Source organism: Chrysochloris asiatica, unplaced genomic scaffold (assembly GCF_000296735.1).
Source record: "Chrysochloris asiatica unplaced genomic scaffold, ChrAsi1.0 scaffold00095, whole genome shotgun sequence".
NCBI classification, from domain to species: Eukaryota; Metazoa; Chordata; class Mammalia; order Afrosoricida; family Chrysochloridae; genus Chrysochloris; species Chrysochloris asiatica.
Window position 1 is genome coordinate 4,372,274 of NW_006408613.1, and position 15,175 is coordinate 4,387,448.

Here is a 15,175-nt window from a genome sequence, read left to right on the forward strand (position 1 = left end):
ATTGTTGTTGTTGTTGTTGTTAAGTTCCGTCAAGTCTTTTCCGACCCATAGCTACCCCGTATAGGGTTCCTGAGGGGTGGTTGGTAAGCCTGAACTGCCAGCCTTTCATTTGAAACTGACTTTGCAGTCCAGCGCATTAACCCACAGTGCCATAACAGGACTCTGCAGTAGTGTATTAGTAAATGCTCTACTTATTATTGATTATCTGCAGTCCTGGTGTGATGCTGGACCAAAAGGTGGGTTTGAACCACAAGGTCGGCAGTTCAAACTCATCAGCCACTCCTTGGAAACCCTATACAGCAGAGGTGTGGGACGTCCAGCCTGAGGGCCATATAAGGCCCATGAAGTCATTTGGTCTGGCCCTAACAAGGTATCCATAGTTGCAGCCATCACGTTGCTGTTGTTAAGTGCTGTTGAGTCAGATCTAACTCATAGCAATCCTGTATAGGGTTTCTGAGGAGTGGCAGGTAAATTTGAACCCACCAACCTTGCAGTTCAAATGGACCTTGCTCCCTTAAAGATTTATATCTTCACTAACTCAATACTACATCTCTATGAGTCACAACCGACTCAGTGTCACACAACCACCACCCACCACCATACCTTAGAAAATTCTTTGGAGGGAGAAAAATGTAGGTCTTCATTACTTGAAAAGAAGCACTTGGAAGTAAGAGAAAAGTCATTTCTAAGCCTGAAATAGTTGTGTGGATGGGATCAGAGAACTGGTGTTTTCCCAGTAATTACAGTGAATTATTCAGAGGAGAGAACTGACAAGCCCTCACCTTCTCTCCTGAATTTTGTTAATTCCTTTGGGTTACCAAAGGAATTTGGGGATGGGAATAGCATGAAAGTATAGTTGATTTTAGCCTGTTGTCTTTCCCTTTTCTCTCCCTGCCCTTGAATAATGAGACATTTCCTGGTTTGACCCTCTAGCATAAGCACTGGACTGCTAACCACAAGGTTAGTGGTTCAAACCCACCAGTCTCTCCTCAGAAATCCTACACAGGGTCACTATGGGTCGAAACCGACTTGACAGCACTTATCGCCAATAACAACAACTTACTAGTGGCTCCTTGTCTTTGCCCTGTGGTCCTAACAGCACTTTATCAAAGTTAGCTCTCATCTGTTTTTTTCACTTGTAGTTGACGTGATACTACAGCTATTTTGCAAAACATGAGATAAAGCTGACTCACCCCTGGCTTTTTTCTGTGTCTATCAATTTCTAACAGATTGGTCCATAAACATTCACCTGCTGTATGACCTCTATGGTACTTTATCCCAATTAGTATTTTCTCTCCTGTGTTGTATAAAAATAAGTAATAATTCTTTGTAACAAATAAACTTCACTCTTTTCCTGTGAGGCTTTGCTAGTGGGGGCTGCAAATAAGACTGTGCAGAATGCTGGTGGAGAGTGTGGCACTTCTTAACTGTAGCTCTGCTCAACTGTACTGATATGTGATGCTTTTTGTGTTAATAGTGGTCAGATTCTGTTAGATTTACTAGCAGTGTATTATGGCGACACCAGAGTTAGTTTTAGTTTTATTCATTTTTGTTTTAATAAAACTTTATATGATTCATAGGGAAACACACATAGAATAGTGCATTTTATCCATTCAGTCGAAAACAGTTAATCATGTATGCAGTGTCCTTATCAGCTTATATAAAATATTTATAAAATTGGAGGCACTGTTGAATTCTATTGCTGCTTAGCTCATATACGAGAGGACTTCATAAAGTTCATGGAAAAATTCCATTACCTTTTCATTCTATTTTTCCATGAACTTTTTTTGAAGCCCCCTCATAAAATTCAGTAGGTAAGATGTCTCTACATGTTTAGTTCTGAAAAGAGTGTTTCAAATTAATGTTTGTTTTCCTTCAGCAAACGTCAGTAGATATGAAAGCAAGTTGAAAAATATAAAGCCTGTATAAAATTAAGGTGATTCTCATATGTTTGAGGGGACCTCAAAAAGTTTATGGGGAAAATAGAATTAAAAGATAATGGAATTTTTCCACAAACTCTTTAAAGTCCCATTGTGTATCTTGCTTTTAGACATTTACTCAGTATTTTGACATTTACTAAATCGTTTTATTTATGACTGTTATCATTGCTTTGTACCATGCAGCTAACTTAAGATGTCCTTTTGCTTATCTGATGCATTAGAGATGCTTACCTGATACATCAGAGATGCAGAAAACCAGATCTGTCTCAGGTTCCTATTTTAGTACGGATGTTGGGGGCAGTACTCCAGGAAGCCATAAGAGAAAGATCTTTCTGTGTGAGTCAAAGCCATGGTTATAGAAATTGGCACAGCAAAACTGATGCACATTTCATATTTGGTAACCAATCTCTTGACAAAGTACCTGGGAGAAGCTTAAAGGGCAGTATGTTTGTGTTGATGATGGTGAAACAGTTTGGAAGAGGACATCAAATACAGTAGCACAACCTAAAGGCAATAACCATTGTCACTGAACCGTACATGTAAAACTGTTGAATTGATCTGTGTTTGCTGTGTAGATCTTCATCAAAAAATGAAAGAAAGAATATACTTTTTAAAAAAATAGCTGAATCCACCTATGCATGGGTCCATTGGTCTGACTCAAAAAAAGAAAGATAATTTGTAATCTTGAAGATATTTACAGAGAGCAAACTATTTCAAAGACTGTGGCATGTTAGTATTTATAGTGCCTTTTATTATAAAATGCTAGCTTTTTTTTCCATTAGCAATGCTGTTTAATAAGTCAATTTTGTTTTTGTAAAAGGAGCTATCCAAATGTTCAGCCAAATCATGATTCACATAGCTTAGTATCCTTTCCAAAGTGCCTAATTTATTTTTCACTAGAAGTAACTGATGCCATTGCCATCTTTCCAGTTGTCTGTTTTTGAATGATGCAATTGTTGGAGATTAGAAGTTTGCATATGATAACTGCCAACTTTCCTAAACATCAGAACTCATAAAGCCTACTATTTTACCTTATTTCTCAAAGGATATGTTGAAGAATACGTCCAAAGGACATCCTGACAGGCTTCCTCTTCAGATGGCGCTTACAGAGCTTGAAACATTAGCAGAGAAGCTAAATGAAAGGAAAAGAGATGCTGACCAACGCTGTGAAATTAAACAAATAGCAAAAGCCATAAACGAAAGATACCTAAACAAGGTTGAGAGAAATATTTTTTCAACTCTATGATGAATTAATTCTGTTTTATACTAATGAGCCATGGCTATTTCAGCCATATACCACTTATTTTTTGGAATGTTTATAAGTCTCATGGGCCAGATTCTTAACTAGGCGTTGATGGATAGATAGGCTTGGGTGGTTCATAAACACCTGAAAATTGCATTCAAGACTTGATGTCTGTGCATTGTTCTCAAATGGATGTAGGACCTTAAAAAGGTTGAGAACAACTTGCTTAGCTTAATTTTACTTTCAAAATGCAGTACTTAATTTTAAATAATAATAGTAATAAAAGTTCAAAAGAATTACAAATATTTTTGTGTGTACTCATCTATACATGAGCCATGGTATTAAGATAAGCACTGGACTGGTAACTACAGCGTTGACTGTTCAGACCTACCAGCTGTTCTCAGAAAGCCTACACAGGGTCTCTATGAGTTTGAACTTACTTGATGGCACACAATAACACCAACATGCATGGGCAAAACTATGTTTATCATGAAAAATGATGCATAATACAGTATGAAAACAGTTCATTTGCAAACTATATTGCAGCTTTCTATTTACAAAATTATTTTCCTGTAATAATAATATTGTTTCACATTGGGTTTACCATTCATTTGTTTAAGACTCTGGCCCAGGAGACCTTAAGTTTGTATGAGCATTGTTAAATGATTACATATAATGTTCAGTGCATACAGAGTAAGCACTGTGAGATAGATAGGTATGTAATGGGGGTTGTGTTACTTGTGGTATATAAATATGTATATACAAGCCTTCATTTTTCCTGTGAGCATGTCAAGAAAAAACCAGTAACATTGGCACCTACATTGATTACTTAGAGCTAGATAGGCTATATTGATTTTGGATCAGAGGCCTTAGAAATCAGCTGGGCTGAGAATTCTAAATTTTCTATTGAGCTGATTTGTTTAATAAGTATATCTTTCATTTTGTTAAACAATGCACCGCAGCTTTCCAAAAACTATGTGTCGGTGAAATAAAATACAGTATAACAAAAGTTAAAATGTTAATTGTGTCAGCCTTGGATCAAAGTAAAATTGCAACAATAATTGCTTTCACTTCTAAAAGTTTCTAAATAATACAGTGTTATAAATAACAGAATGATTAACTGCGGAATGAAAATCTGTAATGAACAAAGTATATCTTCAGAGAAGTCATTTTAAAAGATGTTATAAGTTGACTGATAAAAATAAAGGAAGCTTTTCTTTGATCAGTGATTGAGCTACATAAATTGTTTTTACAGGGAGAAAGTTAGCTTTTCTTCACAGTTTAACATAACTGCAAACATTGATGTTTTGTAAGACATTTAGAAAAATATAAACAGTTAGTTTCTGAGCTTCCATATCTGTACATGGAGTCCTGATGTAGCATGAACCACTAGGTTGGCAGTTTAAACCCACCAGCTACTCCTCGTAAACCCTATACAGGGTGGGTATGAGTTGCAACCAGCTTCATGGCACAAGAGCAGCAACATATCTATACATACATGAAATGAGTGAGCGCATACACAAGAGTAAGTGGAAACATGTGGATTGTCTTTAAAGAAAAAAAAAATCTATGTAACACTATAAACTCCTGTTTTGCAACACTTTTTTCTTTTTTTTTTCCCCTTGATAAAATCAATTGTGGTAACTTTTTCAAGTGTTGTTTTGAATGTTCAGCTTCTCAGCAGTGGAAATAGATACCTCATTCGATCTGATGATATGATAGAAACAGTTTACAATGACAAAGGAGAAATTATTAAAACCAAAGAACGACGGATCTTCATGCTAAATGATGTATTAATGTGTGCTACAGTTAGTGCACGGTAAGAATACATTTAATTTACTATATAAGCTTTGTAATTACGTACTTCCAGAGAATAAGTTAATTACTTCACCAATTTTCTCCTTCTGACTCAACTGATTTGTTCTCTAAAACTTAAGCATCTAGTCCTGTGATTAAGAGAAGCGTTATAAAAAAATAATCTTGTTTTTAAATGCATTCAGTGTAAGTCATCAAGTCAGTGTTGATAGACATTAGGTACCTATGAAAGTATGCTTATTTTTCAGACAAGGCTGATGTCTGAGTTAGAAACTAAATTAAGGATCTTTTATAACCCTCCTAGGAGTCCTGGTGTGGTGCTGTAGTATAAGCACTGGACTCCTAACCACACCTTGAAAACCCTATACAGTAGCACTATAAGTTGGAACTGACTTGATGGCACATAATAACAACAACAACAAATGCTCGTAAATAGTTTTTCAGTTATTTATTTATTTTGGGTCATTTTCAAGTTCTTTCATGATAATTGCTTCTCTATAAATTTGTTTTAAAAGGAAGTATTCTTTTCCTTTATGTTTTTCTTACATAATTAGATTTCGTATATTCACATTTTAGTGTGGTGGTGGTGATGGTCAGGTGCCGTGGAGTTGGTTCCGACTTATAGTGACCCTGTACAGGGTTTCTGAGTCTGTAAGTCTTTGTGGGAACAGAAAGCCTCATCTTTCTCACACGGAACAGCTGGTAGTTTCGAACTTCTGACCTTACAGTTTGCAGCTAAGTCAAGAAAATGAATTCCACTTTATTTGATCAGATTTTTAATTTAAAGTAATTTTGCATCTTGGAGAACTGTACTCCCAATAATAGAATGTTGTAGTATGCCTAGGATAGTTGAGAAGTTAAAACAAAAAATCTTTAAATTTAATAAGATTATAGGGAATTGTTATAAATTTAAGAGTAACACTCATGGTTATTGTTGTTACTTGTCATTGAGTCAGTTCTGACTCTAGCAACCCTGTATAGCGTTTCCAGTGACTGGCTGTTGAGTTTGAACCACCAACCTTGTGGTTCCAAATAGACCTTGTGGCCCAGTGCTGTATCCCACAGTGCCACACCAGGACTCCAATACTCATGGTACTGTATAAGTAATACAAGCTAAATTGGTGCCCAGAAACCACTTCTTAAAGACTTGTTAGAGCTAATTGTTAAATGTTCAGGAGTTTTGGTCCTTGAAAACCATCCATGATGGGAGTAAGCCCTTTACTCCCAACAAGAGCTTATTATTTAACATTACTAGTACATCACTGAACATGACATTTTTCATACCTATCATCCTCAAGGTGGGTGGTTCAAACCCACCAGCCACTCCTCGTAAACTCTATACAGGGTCACTATGAGTCGGAACCAACTTGATGGCACTTAACAACATAATCCACATTAAGGAATCCTGGTGACACTGTAAGATAAGCACTAGACAGCTAGCAATACATTCTGTGGTTCAAACCCACCAACACTCCGTGGGAGAAAGATGAGGTTGTCTGCTACATAAAGATACATAGTCTCAGAAATGTGATAGAGGATCTATGAGTTGGAATTGACTCAATGGCAGTGGGTTTTTGTTTTGTTTTCCCCCTCTTTATTAAGGAGTCCGGATGGCACAATGGCTCAGTACTCAGCTTCGAACAGAAAGCTTGGGGGTTCAAAAATCAGCTGTTCCAATGGGAGAAACTATCAGGCAATCTGCTCCCGTAAAGATTCCATCCTAGGAAACCCTATGGGACAGTACTACTCTGTCTGATAGGGTGGCTGTAAGTTAGAATCGACTTGTATCACTTAAGAACATCATCCTCATTTACTAACAAATATATGTGACCTTCCTTCCCCACTGTTTCTATAGAGTCTGAGGCAAAGAGGTAGTATAGATCAGTATTTAAGACATCACATTTGGAGTCAGACTTCATAGAGTTGCATTCTAACTCCAATCATTGTAAGCTTCAGACTTATCATCTGTAAAACACGGATGCTAATAATAAAAGTAATGATGATAATGGTGTTACAGAATTGGTCTAAACATTAAAACTACTAACAGTGTTTGGCATATAGTACTGCACATAATTATCATATTTTTGTTGTCATATATATTGTGGAGGCTACAAAGTAAGCCTAATAATTTAACAATTTTAAATGATGTTCCCCCCCCCCTTTTTTTTGGTAAAGAATTCTTTAATTTAACTCATATCAAAGTCTCAGCTTCTATCTTTGTCACTCACTATGATTGACCCCTACCACAGCTGTGCACATTCTGAATTCATAACTCTTTAGCTTTCTGTGAGTACTCAGAAGTCAATTGCACTCTTGTTTTGGGGGTAGAGTTGACATAGATAATCGGTAAAAGGACACAAGTTAAGATTTACCCAAATTGGACTGCTTTAGAATGGTTTAGAGAAGTTTTCAGAATAGTAAATATCAACAATAAGACATTCCTACTTTTCCGCTGTTGTAAAAATTGTCTTGAAATTTAGAAACTAATGAAATTAACAGAATTGTTGCCTAGTTTATTTGTTCCAGGTACTATTCACTTTTTACATTCCCACCCACTGTCCACTCATAACAACTTTGTATACGATTTCTGAAGCTGTAAATCTTTTCGAAAGCAGACAGCCCCATCTTTTTCCCATGGAGCAACTGGTGGATTTGAACTGCCAACCCTGTGGTTAGCAACCTCGTGCTTACCCGACAGCACCACCAGGGCTTCTTTTTGTTCACATAACCTCTGTTAATTCTCACTAAACTGGTTTTAGTGCGGTGCTGAATCAGTCTTGGTTTCTATGGCTGCATATTAGAAATAGTAATGCTTACCCAACAACCTCAAGGAGCTCTGGTAGCATAGTGGTTACGAATCGGGCTGCTAACCTCAGGGTCAGCAGTTCGAAACTACCAGCTCTTCCACTGGAGAAAAGATGAGGCTTTCTGCTCCCGTAAAGATTTACAACCTCGGAAACTCTATACAGGGTCGCTATGAGTCAGAACTGACTCTACAGCAGATAACAACAATTACAACCAACAACCTCAGGAAATACTGGCACAGAGATGAAAAACAAGATTATTTTTGTAAAAAAGCAAAGTACTTTACAAACAGGTGTTTTAAAACAATTTTGTTATCACTCTTAATATTGCTCTAGTGTCGTAGAAGCATAAGGATCTCTGGTAGTATAATGGTTACGAATCAGGCTGTTAACTGCAAGGTCAGCAGTTGGAAACTACCAGCGGTTCCGTGGGAGAAAGATGAGGCTTTCTGCTCCTGTAAAGATTCACAGTCTTGGAAACCCTGTACATGGTCGCTATGAGTAGGAACTGACTCCATAGCACCACCATCACTACCGTAGAAGCATAACTTCATCAGAATCAATGTGATGCTCAGAAAGGGACAGAGATAGGAGCTCAGGGGTGATTCTTACCCTGTCACTAAAGTCAACTGTTTTTAAGAATGGCTTTGTAAATTTGGCTCTTCTGGAATTAGACGTATTCTTAAATTCTTAAGGTGACAGGGTAAACTTTAAAGTTGAATGAGAATACATCCTTTAGAAGTAAAGGAGTCTCTGATAGCATAGTGGTTGACTGTTAACTGGAAGGTCAGAGGTTAGAACCCCTCAGGTACTCTGCTGGGGAAAAGACCTGGCCATCTGCATAACTATGTTTACTACTAGAATATTTCTGAAAATAATGTCCCCCACCACCACCACCCCCTGCCCTCTAGCAGGGATCTTATGAAAGATTTTTTTCTAAAGGGCAGTAATAAGATTAACAGTTCATTTCTCATCCACGTGTTGTCAGCCTGAGATTTTCAGTGTCCTTGCCTTAAGGTGATGAAATGAGGATCTTCCTTAAAATGATGGGATGTAGGGATACATTTTTTTCAGCTCAATGTTAAAATTTGCCCACAATACCCTTATTGTGATTAGAGATGCCTCTAAAGACATCAAGAGTCAAAAATCTCCTTTATAGAAATGATGAGGGTTCAAACAAGAGGACTAGAAATTTTGGTAAGAATTCATGGGCATCTCTACATTTTTAAAAAAAAAACTCAAATTCATAGAATACATAATCTATTTTACTTCTGATTCAGTGTCTGAATTGTGCTTCCACCTCCTCCCCCTATCCCATATGGACTAGAAGTTGTTACAGAAAATATATTTTCTAATTTCAGAGGGAAGTTGGATAGCTTGGGTATGAGTCACCTCCCAATAAGTCAAGTATTTCAGTTTAATGCATTTTAATTTTTTAAAAAACCTATCTTGAAGAAAAGCAAAAACATGACTATCACCAGAAATCAGATTAATGGGTGCTTCTTGAGGAGTGGATTTGCATGGGCATACCATTCCTGACCTGGATATAGCTACACAGGTGTTCACTTTTAGTAGTCATTAGACTGCACATATGTTGTAAGAGTTTTTCTGCATATATGTTATATTTCATTATAAAAGAAGAGAATGAGCTTACAGGTCATGGGATTTTTTTCTAGTTTTTATATATTCAAAATACTTCAATCATGAACTATAAATATATATAAAATTGGAGTCCTGATGTGGGTTAATACGTCAGACTGCAAAGCTGTTTGAACTGCAGGGTTGGCAGTTCAAGCTCACCAGCTGCTCCTCGAAAACCCTATACAGGGTCACTATGGGTCAGAATCGACTCGACGGCACTTCACAACACACAACATATATATCGTTGGTTGGTTGGTTGGTTATGTGCTGTGGAGTCGGTTCTGACTCATAGCGACACTGTACAGTGTTTCTGAAGCCTCATCTTTCTCCCGCAGAACAGCTTGGTAGTTTCGAACTGCTGGCCTTGTGGTTCGCGGCCCAATTTGTAACCACTACGCTACCAGAGCTCCTTCAACATATATATATATATATATATATAGTCACATAAAAATAAAGTATAATAGAGTTAATTCATTAAAATAGTCAGAATAGAGATATTACCTCTTAATATTATTCTCAGAATATTTGAGAAACTTAGATCAGTTATCATAAATATCAAACTTATCTCTTTAAAATTTTTATGGGGAAACTTAAAAGCTTTCTGGGAAATAAGCCATTTCACAGTTCTTCCCTGTGTTTTCTGGGTTAAAGAGGTAAAATATAGTTCCTATTTCTTTCATCTAATTGGAGACTTCATATAGATGAAGCACTGTGATTTAACTATTAAAATGTTTCTTACTTGAATATCTTAACAGATTAAAAAAATCTTGTTATCAAATATAATCAAATATATATATTGTTTGTTTCAGCACCTCACATGAAAGCAATTCTATAATATCAACCAGCCAAAGGTATCTATTAAAATGGAGTGTTCCTCTTGGACATGTAGACATAATTGAATATGGCAACAATGAAGGCCCAGGAGAGAACAGCAGATATCCCCCAGTGCACTCACTGGAAAGCTTGGTGGTTGTTGCTAATGCCAAGCCAAGTAAGTGATACTTTTTATTAATGTTCTTTCAAATAATGGGGACAGTGGAAACTATGCATTATTGAACTCTAGTAGATCTTCAACTTCTTATGCTAAAATAATAAAATAAAACTAAGTTAAAAATAATAAGTTTGTTTGGATAATCCTCTCTGGACAATCTTCATTTTATGTTGTCTGATAACCATTTATGTGACCAAATCAGTTTCCAGTCTTTGATCTGGTTTCACCAGTTGGTTTATATTTCCTCTTGTTGGTTTATAGCTGATTACTCTGCCACTTGGAAGTGTTTTCAGTCTTTGTAATTGTGATTTCTATTCTGCATATATCACTAAACTAATAGGAAGCCCTAGATGTTGCAGTTCTTGGTTATTGTCTGAGTTCTGTTGCTAACTTTCTCGTGATATTGAATAGGCTATTTCTTATTTCTCTTCAGTTTCTCCATGGAGTTCATATTTGTTATATGAAATTCACAATGTAAAATAAGAGAAAAGTCTCAAGATACTTTGGAAATGTTTCAAATGTTGCATAATGTTTATGAGTAGTATTACTGCATGTTGTTCAGACTAGAATTTTAGCTTAGTGTGATAATCATTACCTTCTTGTCTTCCTCCCCCTTTTTTGAGTTCATATAAAACTGGCTAAGTTTTATTTGCCTCTGGCATGGACTTTGTGTTGTGGAGCAGTTAAAATACAGTGAATGTGAACTTTAAATAAATCTTTGTACATATTAAATGATCATTAAACCTTCATATTATTTCATTTCTATGAAGTTCAGAATCAAGAAGACAACTTTTAATTAATTTAACTTTTCTAGTTTAATATGCACATTGATTTAGATTTACAGGTACTTGACATAATAAATATTAAGTCTAATTTGCTGTGATATATCTTATTTTTCTTATTTCTTAGTGTTAATAGTCATTCCATTTGGTAGTCTGCCAAGTAGACCAACTCTTTGAGTATATGATTATAATTCTAAACTTTTGAATTGCTTACTACTAAATCATATTCCAGTTTAAAATAGTACTGTGTGAAATCTCTCAACTAAAGTAAAATAAAAACATCAGACTATACCCCAGATATTCAAGATGAAGTGTGTACCAAGGAGTGGTATAGAGAGGTAGGAAGGGAGAAACATAAGAGTAGGGGTAACAGATGGGGAGATAAATGGATTTTCAACTGGATGCTCTTCATGAAAATTCCACTCAAGGAAAACTGAATGTCTTGTTTGAAAAAGTTTTTGTAAGCCTAAATTATTTGGGAATACTGATTTACAGTCAAATTGATAATTTGATTTTGTGAACAAAAATGTCTTTGTGTATTTTATAATAGTGACAGTATGGCATGTATTTGTAATTAAGAGTACCTTGTAGTGTTCAAGACTCAATTATCTGTTAGTCATACTGTGAAGGCTTGTGTGTTATGATGACGATGGAAGCTATGCTGCTAGTTTTTTAATACCAGTTGGGTCATCCATGGCAGACAGGTTTCCATGAAGCTTCCATATTAATATAGATTAGAAAGAAAGAGAGACAGACTTCTTCTGAGTCTTAAGCCACTGAAAACCTTATGAATAGCAGCGGAACATTGTCAGATATAGTACTGGAAAACAAAAACATTATGAATAGCAACAGAATATTGTCAGATACAGGACTGGAATATGAGCCCTTCAAGTTGGAAGACACTCAAAAAAATGACAAGGGAAGAGATATCTCTTCGAGGTAGAGTTAACCATAATGACATGAATGAAGCAAAGGTTGTCAGACCTTCATTTGTTGATAGGGCGTAATGCTAAATGAGGAGAAACAGCTTCAAACATCCATTAATGATTGGAATATGAAATGTATAAAGTATGAATCTAGGAAAATTAGAAGTTGTCAAAAATGAAATGGAACATGTAGAGATTGTTATTGCTAAGGTCTGTGAGTCTATTCCAACACACAGTGACCCTGTATATGGTTTTTGAGGCATGACTAATGATCTTGAACCACCAACCTTGCAGTTCAAACTGACCCTTCAGTCCAGTGCATTAACCTACACTGCCACACCAGGACTGAGCTGAAAAGGACTGGTGTTGGCCAATTTGAATCAGTCATACAGTTTACTATGCTGGAAATGATAAATTAAAGAGGAATGGCATTTCATTTCATCATCAAAAAGAACACTTTGAGATCTATCTTGAGGTATACTGCTGTCTGTGATAGTATAATATCCATATGCCTATAAGAAAGAACCACTATTATTATACCACTGTAATTCAGGCTTACCCACCAACTAATAAAGCCGGTGATGAAATTTAAGAACTCTACCAACTGGTGTTGCACTTTTGAATAAGCACTGGAGTGCTAACCACAAATTTGGTGATTCAAAGCCAACAAAGTCACTCCTTGGAAACCCTATACAGGGTCACTGTAAGTCAAAACCAACTCGATGGCACATAACAACAACCACCACCAACTTCTTCAGTCTGAAATTGATCAAAGATGTAATGGCAATGCAGTGATAGTTACTGGTGATTGAATGTGAAAGTTGAAAATGAAGAGGAAGGATCCTTGTTGGACAATGTGGTCTTGATGTAATATAATTTATGCTGGAGATCCCATGACAGAATTTTGCAAGACCAATGATTTCTTCATTACAAATACCTTTTTAAAACAACATGAAAGGTAACTATTCATATGGACCTAGCCTCGTGGAATATACAGAAATCAAATGGACTACATCTGTGGGAAGAGACAGCTCAATATCATCAACCAAAACAAGGCCAGGAGCAGACTGTGAAACTGGCCATCAAATGCTTATATGCAAGTTTGTGCTGAAGCTTAAAACTTGTAAACAAATTCACAAGTGCCAAAAATACATCCTGGAATACATGGACCTGAATTTAGACTGGAGACCAGAAGAGTTGTCATTTAAAAGACACATAAAGAAAAAAAATAACCAAAATAGATGTCAGAAGAGTCTCTGAAAATTGCTTTAGAGCATAAAACTATACTTTAAATGAAACAAATGAAGAAGCAAATGAGCTGAAAAGACAATTTCTAAGGGCAGCTTGAGAAAACAAAGTCAAGTATTGTAATGAAATGTGCAAAGACCTGAAACTAGAACCAAAAGGGAAGAAGATGCCTAGCACTTTTTTTAAGCTGAAGAAAAATTTCATGCTTTGACTTGCAATATTGAAGGACTCTATAGACAAAATAATGAATGATGTAGAAAGCATCAAGAGAAGATGAAAGGAGTACAGAGAGTCACTGTATTAAAAAGAAATGGTCAATATTCAATCATTTCAAGAGGTAGCAGATGGTAAAAAAAAAAAAAAAAAAAATTGGTACTGAAGGTAGAAGTCCAAGTAGCACTGAAGGCATTGACGAAAACAAGCCTTCAAGGATTGATAGAGTACAAACTGTGAAATCTTTCAGTAAATTGATGTAGCACTGGAGGCGCACTCATCTATGCCAAGAAAATTGGAAGACAGCTACCTGACCAACTGAATGAAAGAGATCCATATTTGTGCCTAATCTAAAGAGAAATGACCCAACAGAAAGTGAATTGAACCTCAGTGTAAAAAAAGCAAAGATCCTTACAGCTGGGCCAATGAATAACATCATGGTAAATAGAGAAAAGACCTTGGACAAGTTGTCAGGAGGAATCAGTCCCTGGAAAGGGACACTATGCTTAGTGAAGTAGAGCATCAATGAAAAAGAAATAGACCCCCACAAAGATAGAATGATACAATGGTAGCAGTTGTAGGTTCAAATGAGGATGTTGTAGGATTAGGCAGTGTTTTGTTTTGTTGCATATGGGATCACTGTAAGTCAGAACTGACTGGACAGCATCGAACAGCAACATCATATAGTGTACAAATAGCAAAGGATGAATTTGATTCATAAAATAGGTACTACATATGATACACCATGTCACATTTCCTTATTCATCTTTTTGTGTGTGTGGCATATGCCAAACCAATTTTAAAATAAGATTATAATCATTAATAATATTTAAAAACACACAACAGCATGATTATATCAATTTTTATTACTTCATTTACAAATCTGAAATAAGTTTATTATTGCATTCGATCTCTAAATGTTGCTGTGACTTTCCATCAGCTATGGCAAAAGAAGAAATATTAGATAGACAATATTTCTTATTGTCCATTAAAATAAAATGTATCATGCTGGAGATTAAATCTGTTTCTTCATGCTGATTTCAAGGAGAAAGTTGTTGTCATATTATAGGTTTAAGGGCTTTTAGAGAATACTTGAATACATATAATTATGCTTCACAAACATGCAAAAAAATTTTTTATTTGGCCTCTAAATGAAACAGCAAAAATATAACCTCCTTCAAAGGAGTTTTTCAGGAAGCACTTTTTTGCAGTTTTAAACAGAATTTAAGTGAAAAACTGTAGCCATCAGTTGAAATTTGCTCTGCATTTTCTGGACAGAATCTATACTGTGTGCATAATGCATCTAATATTCATTTGTTATTACCTTTGATGATAAAGATCAGCACCATTTAATGTAATCTATTACCAATATCCCACATCAATAATGTTGTTGTTGTTGTTAAGAACCGACTCGACGGCACTTAACAACAACAACAACATTATTGATGTGGGATATTGGTGTGGCACTGTGGAATAAAGCACAAGGTCGGCAGTTCAAACTCACCAACCTTGTGGTCGAGTGTTTTATTCCGCAGTGCCACACCAGGACTCCTGTTATAATAATGTTGCTGT

The 15,175-nt window shown here is 36.0% G+C and overlaps 1 protein-coding gene across 1 annotated transcript in view; it reads left to right on the plus strand.

Moving 5' to 3' along the window:
• The window catches only part of ARHGEF10 (Rho guanine nucleotide exchange factor (GEF) 10), a 234,765-nt gene that overhangs the window by 83,838 nt on the left and 135,752 nt on the right, over positions 1-15,175 (plus strand). The window contains exons 15-17 of the mRNA XM_006866721.1: positions 2,986-3,156; positions 4,857-5,002; positions 10,253-10,434. Coding sequence (XP_006866783.1) covers positions 2,986-3,156; positions 4,857-5,002; positions 10,253-10,434 — 499 coding nt within the window. The remainder of the gene's footprint in view (positions 1-2,985; positions 3,157-4,856; positions 5,003-10,252; positions 10,435-15,175) is intronic.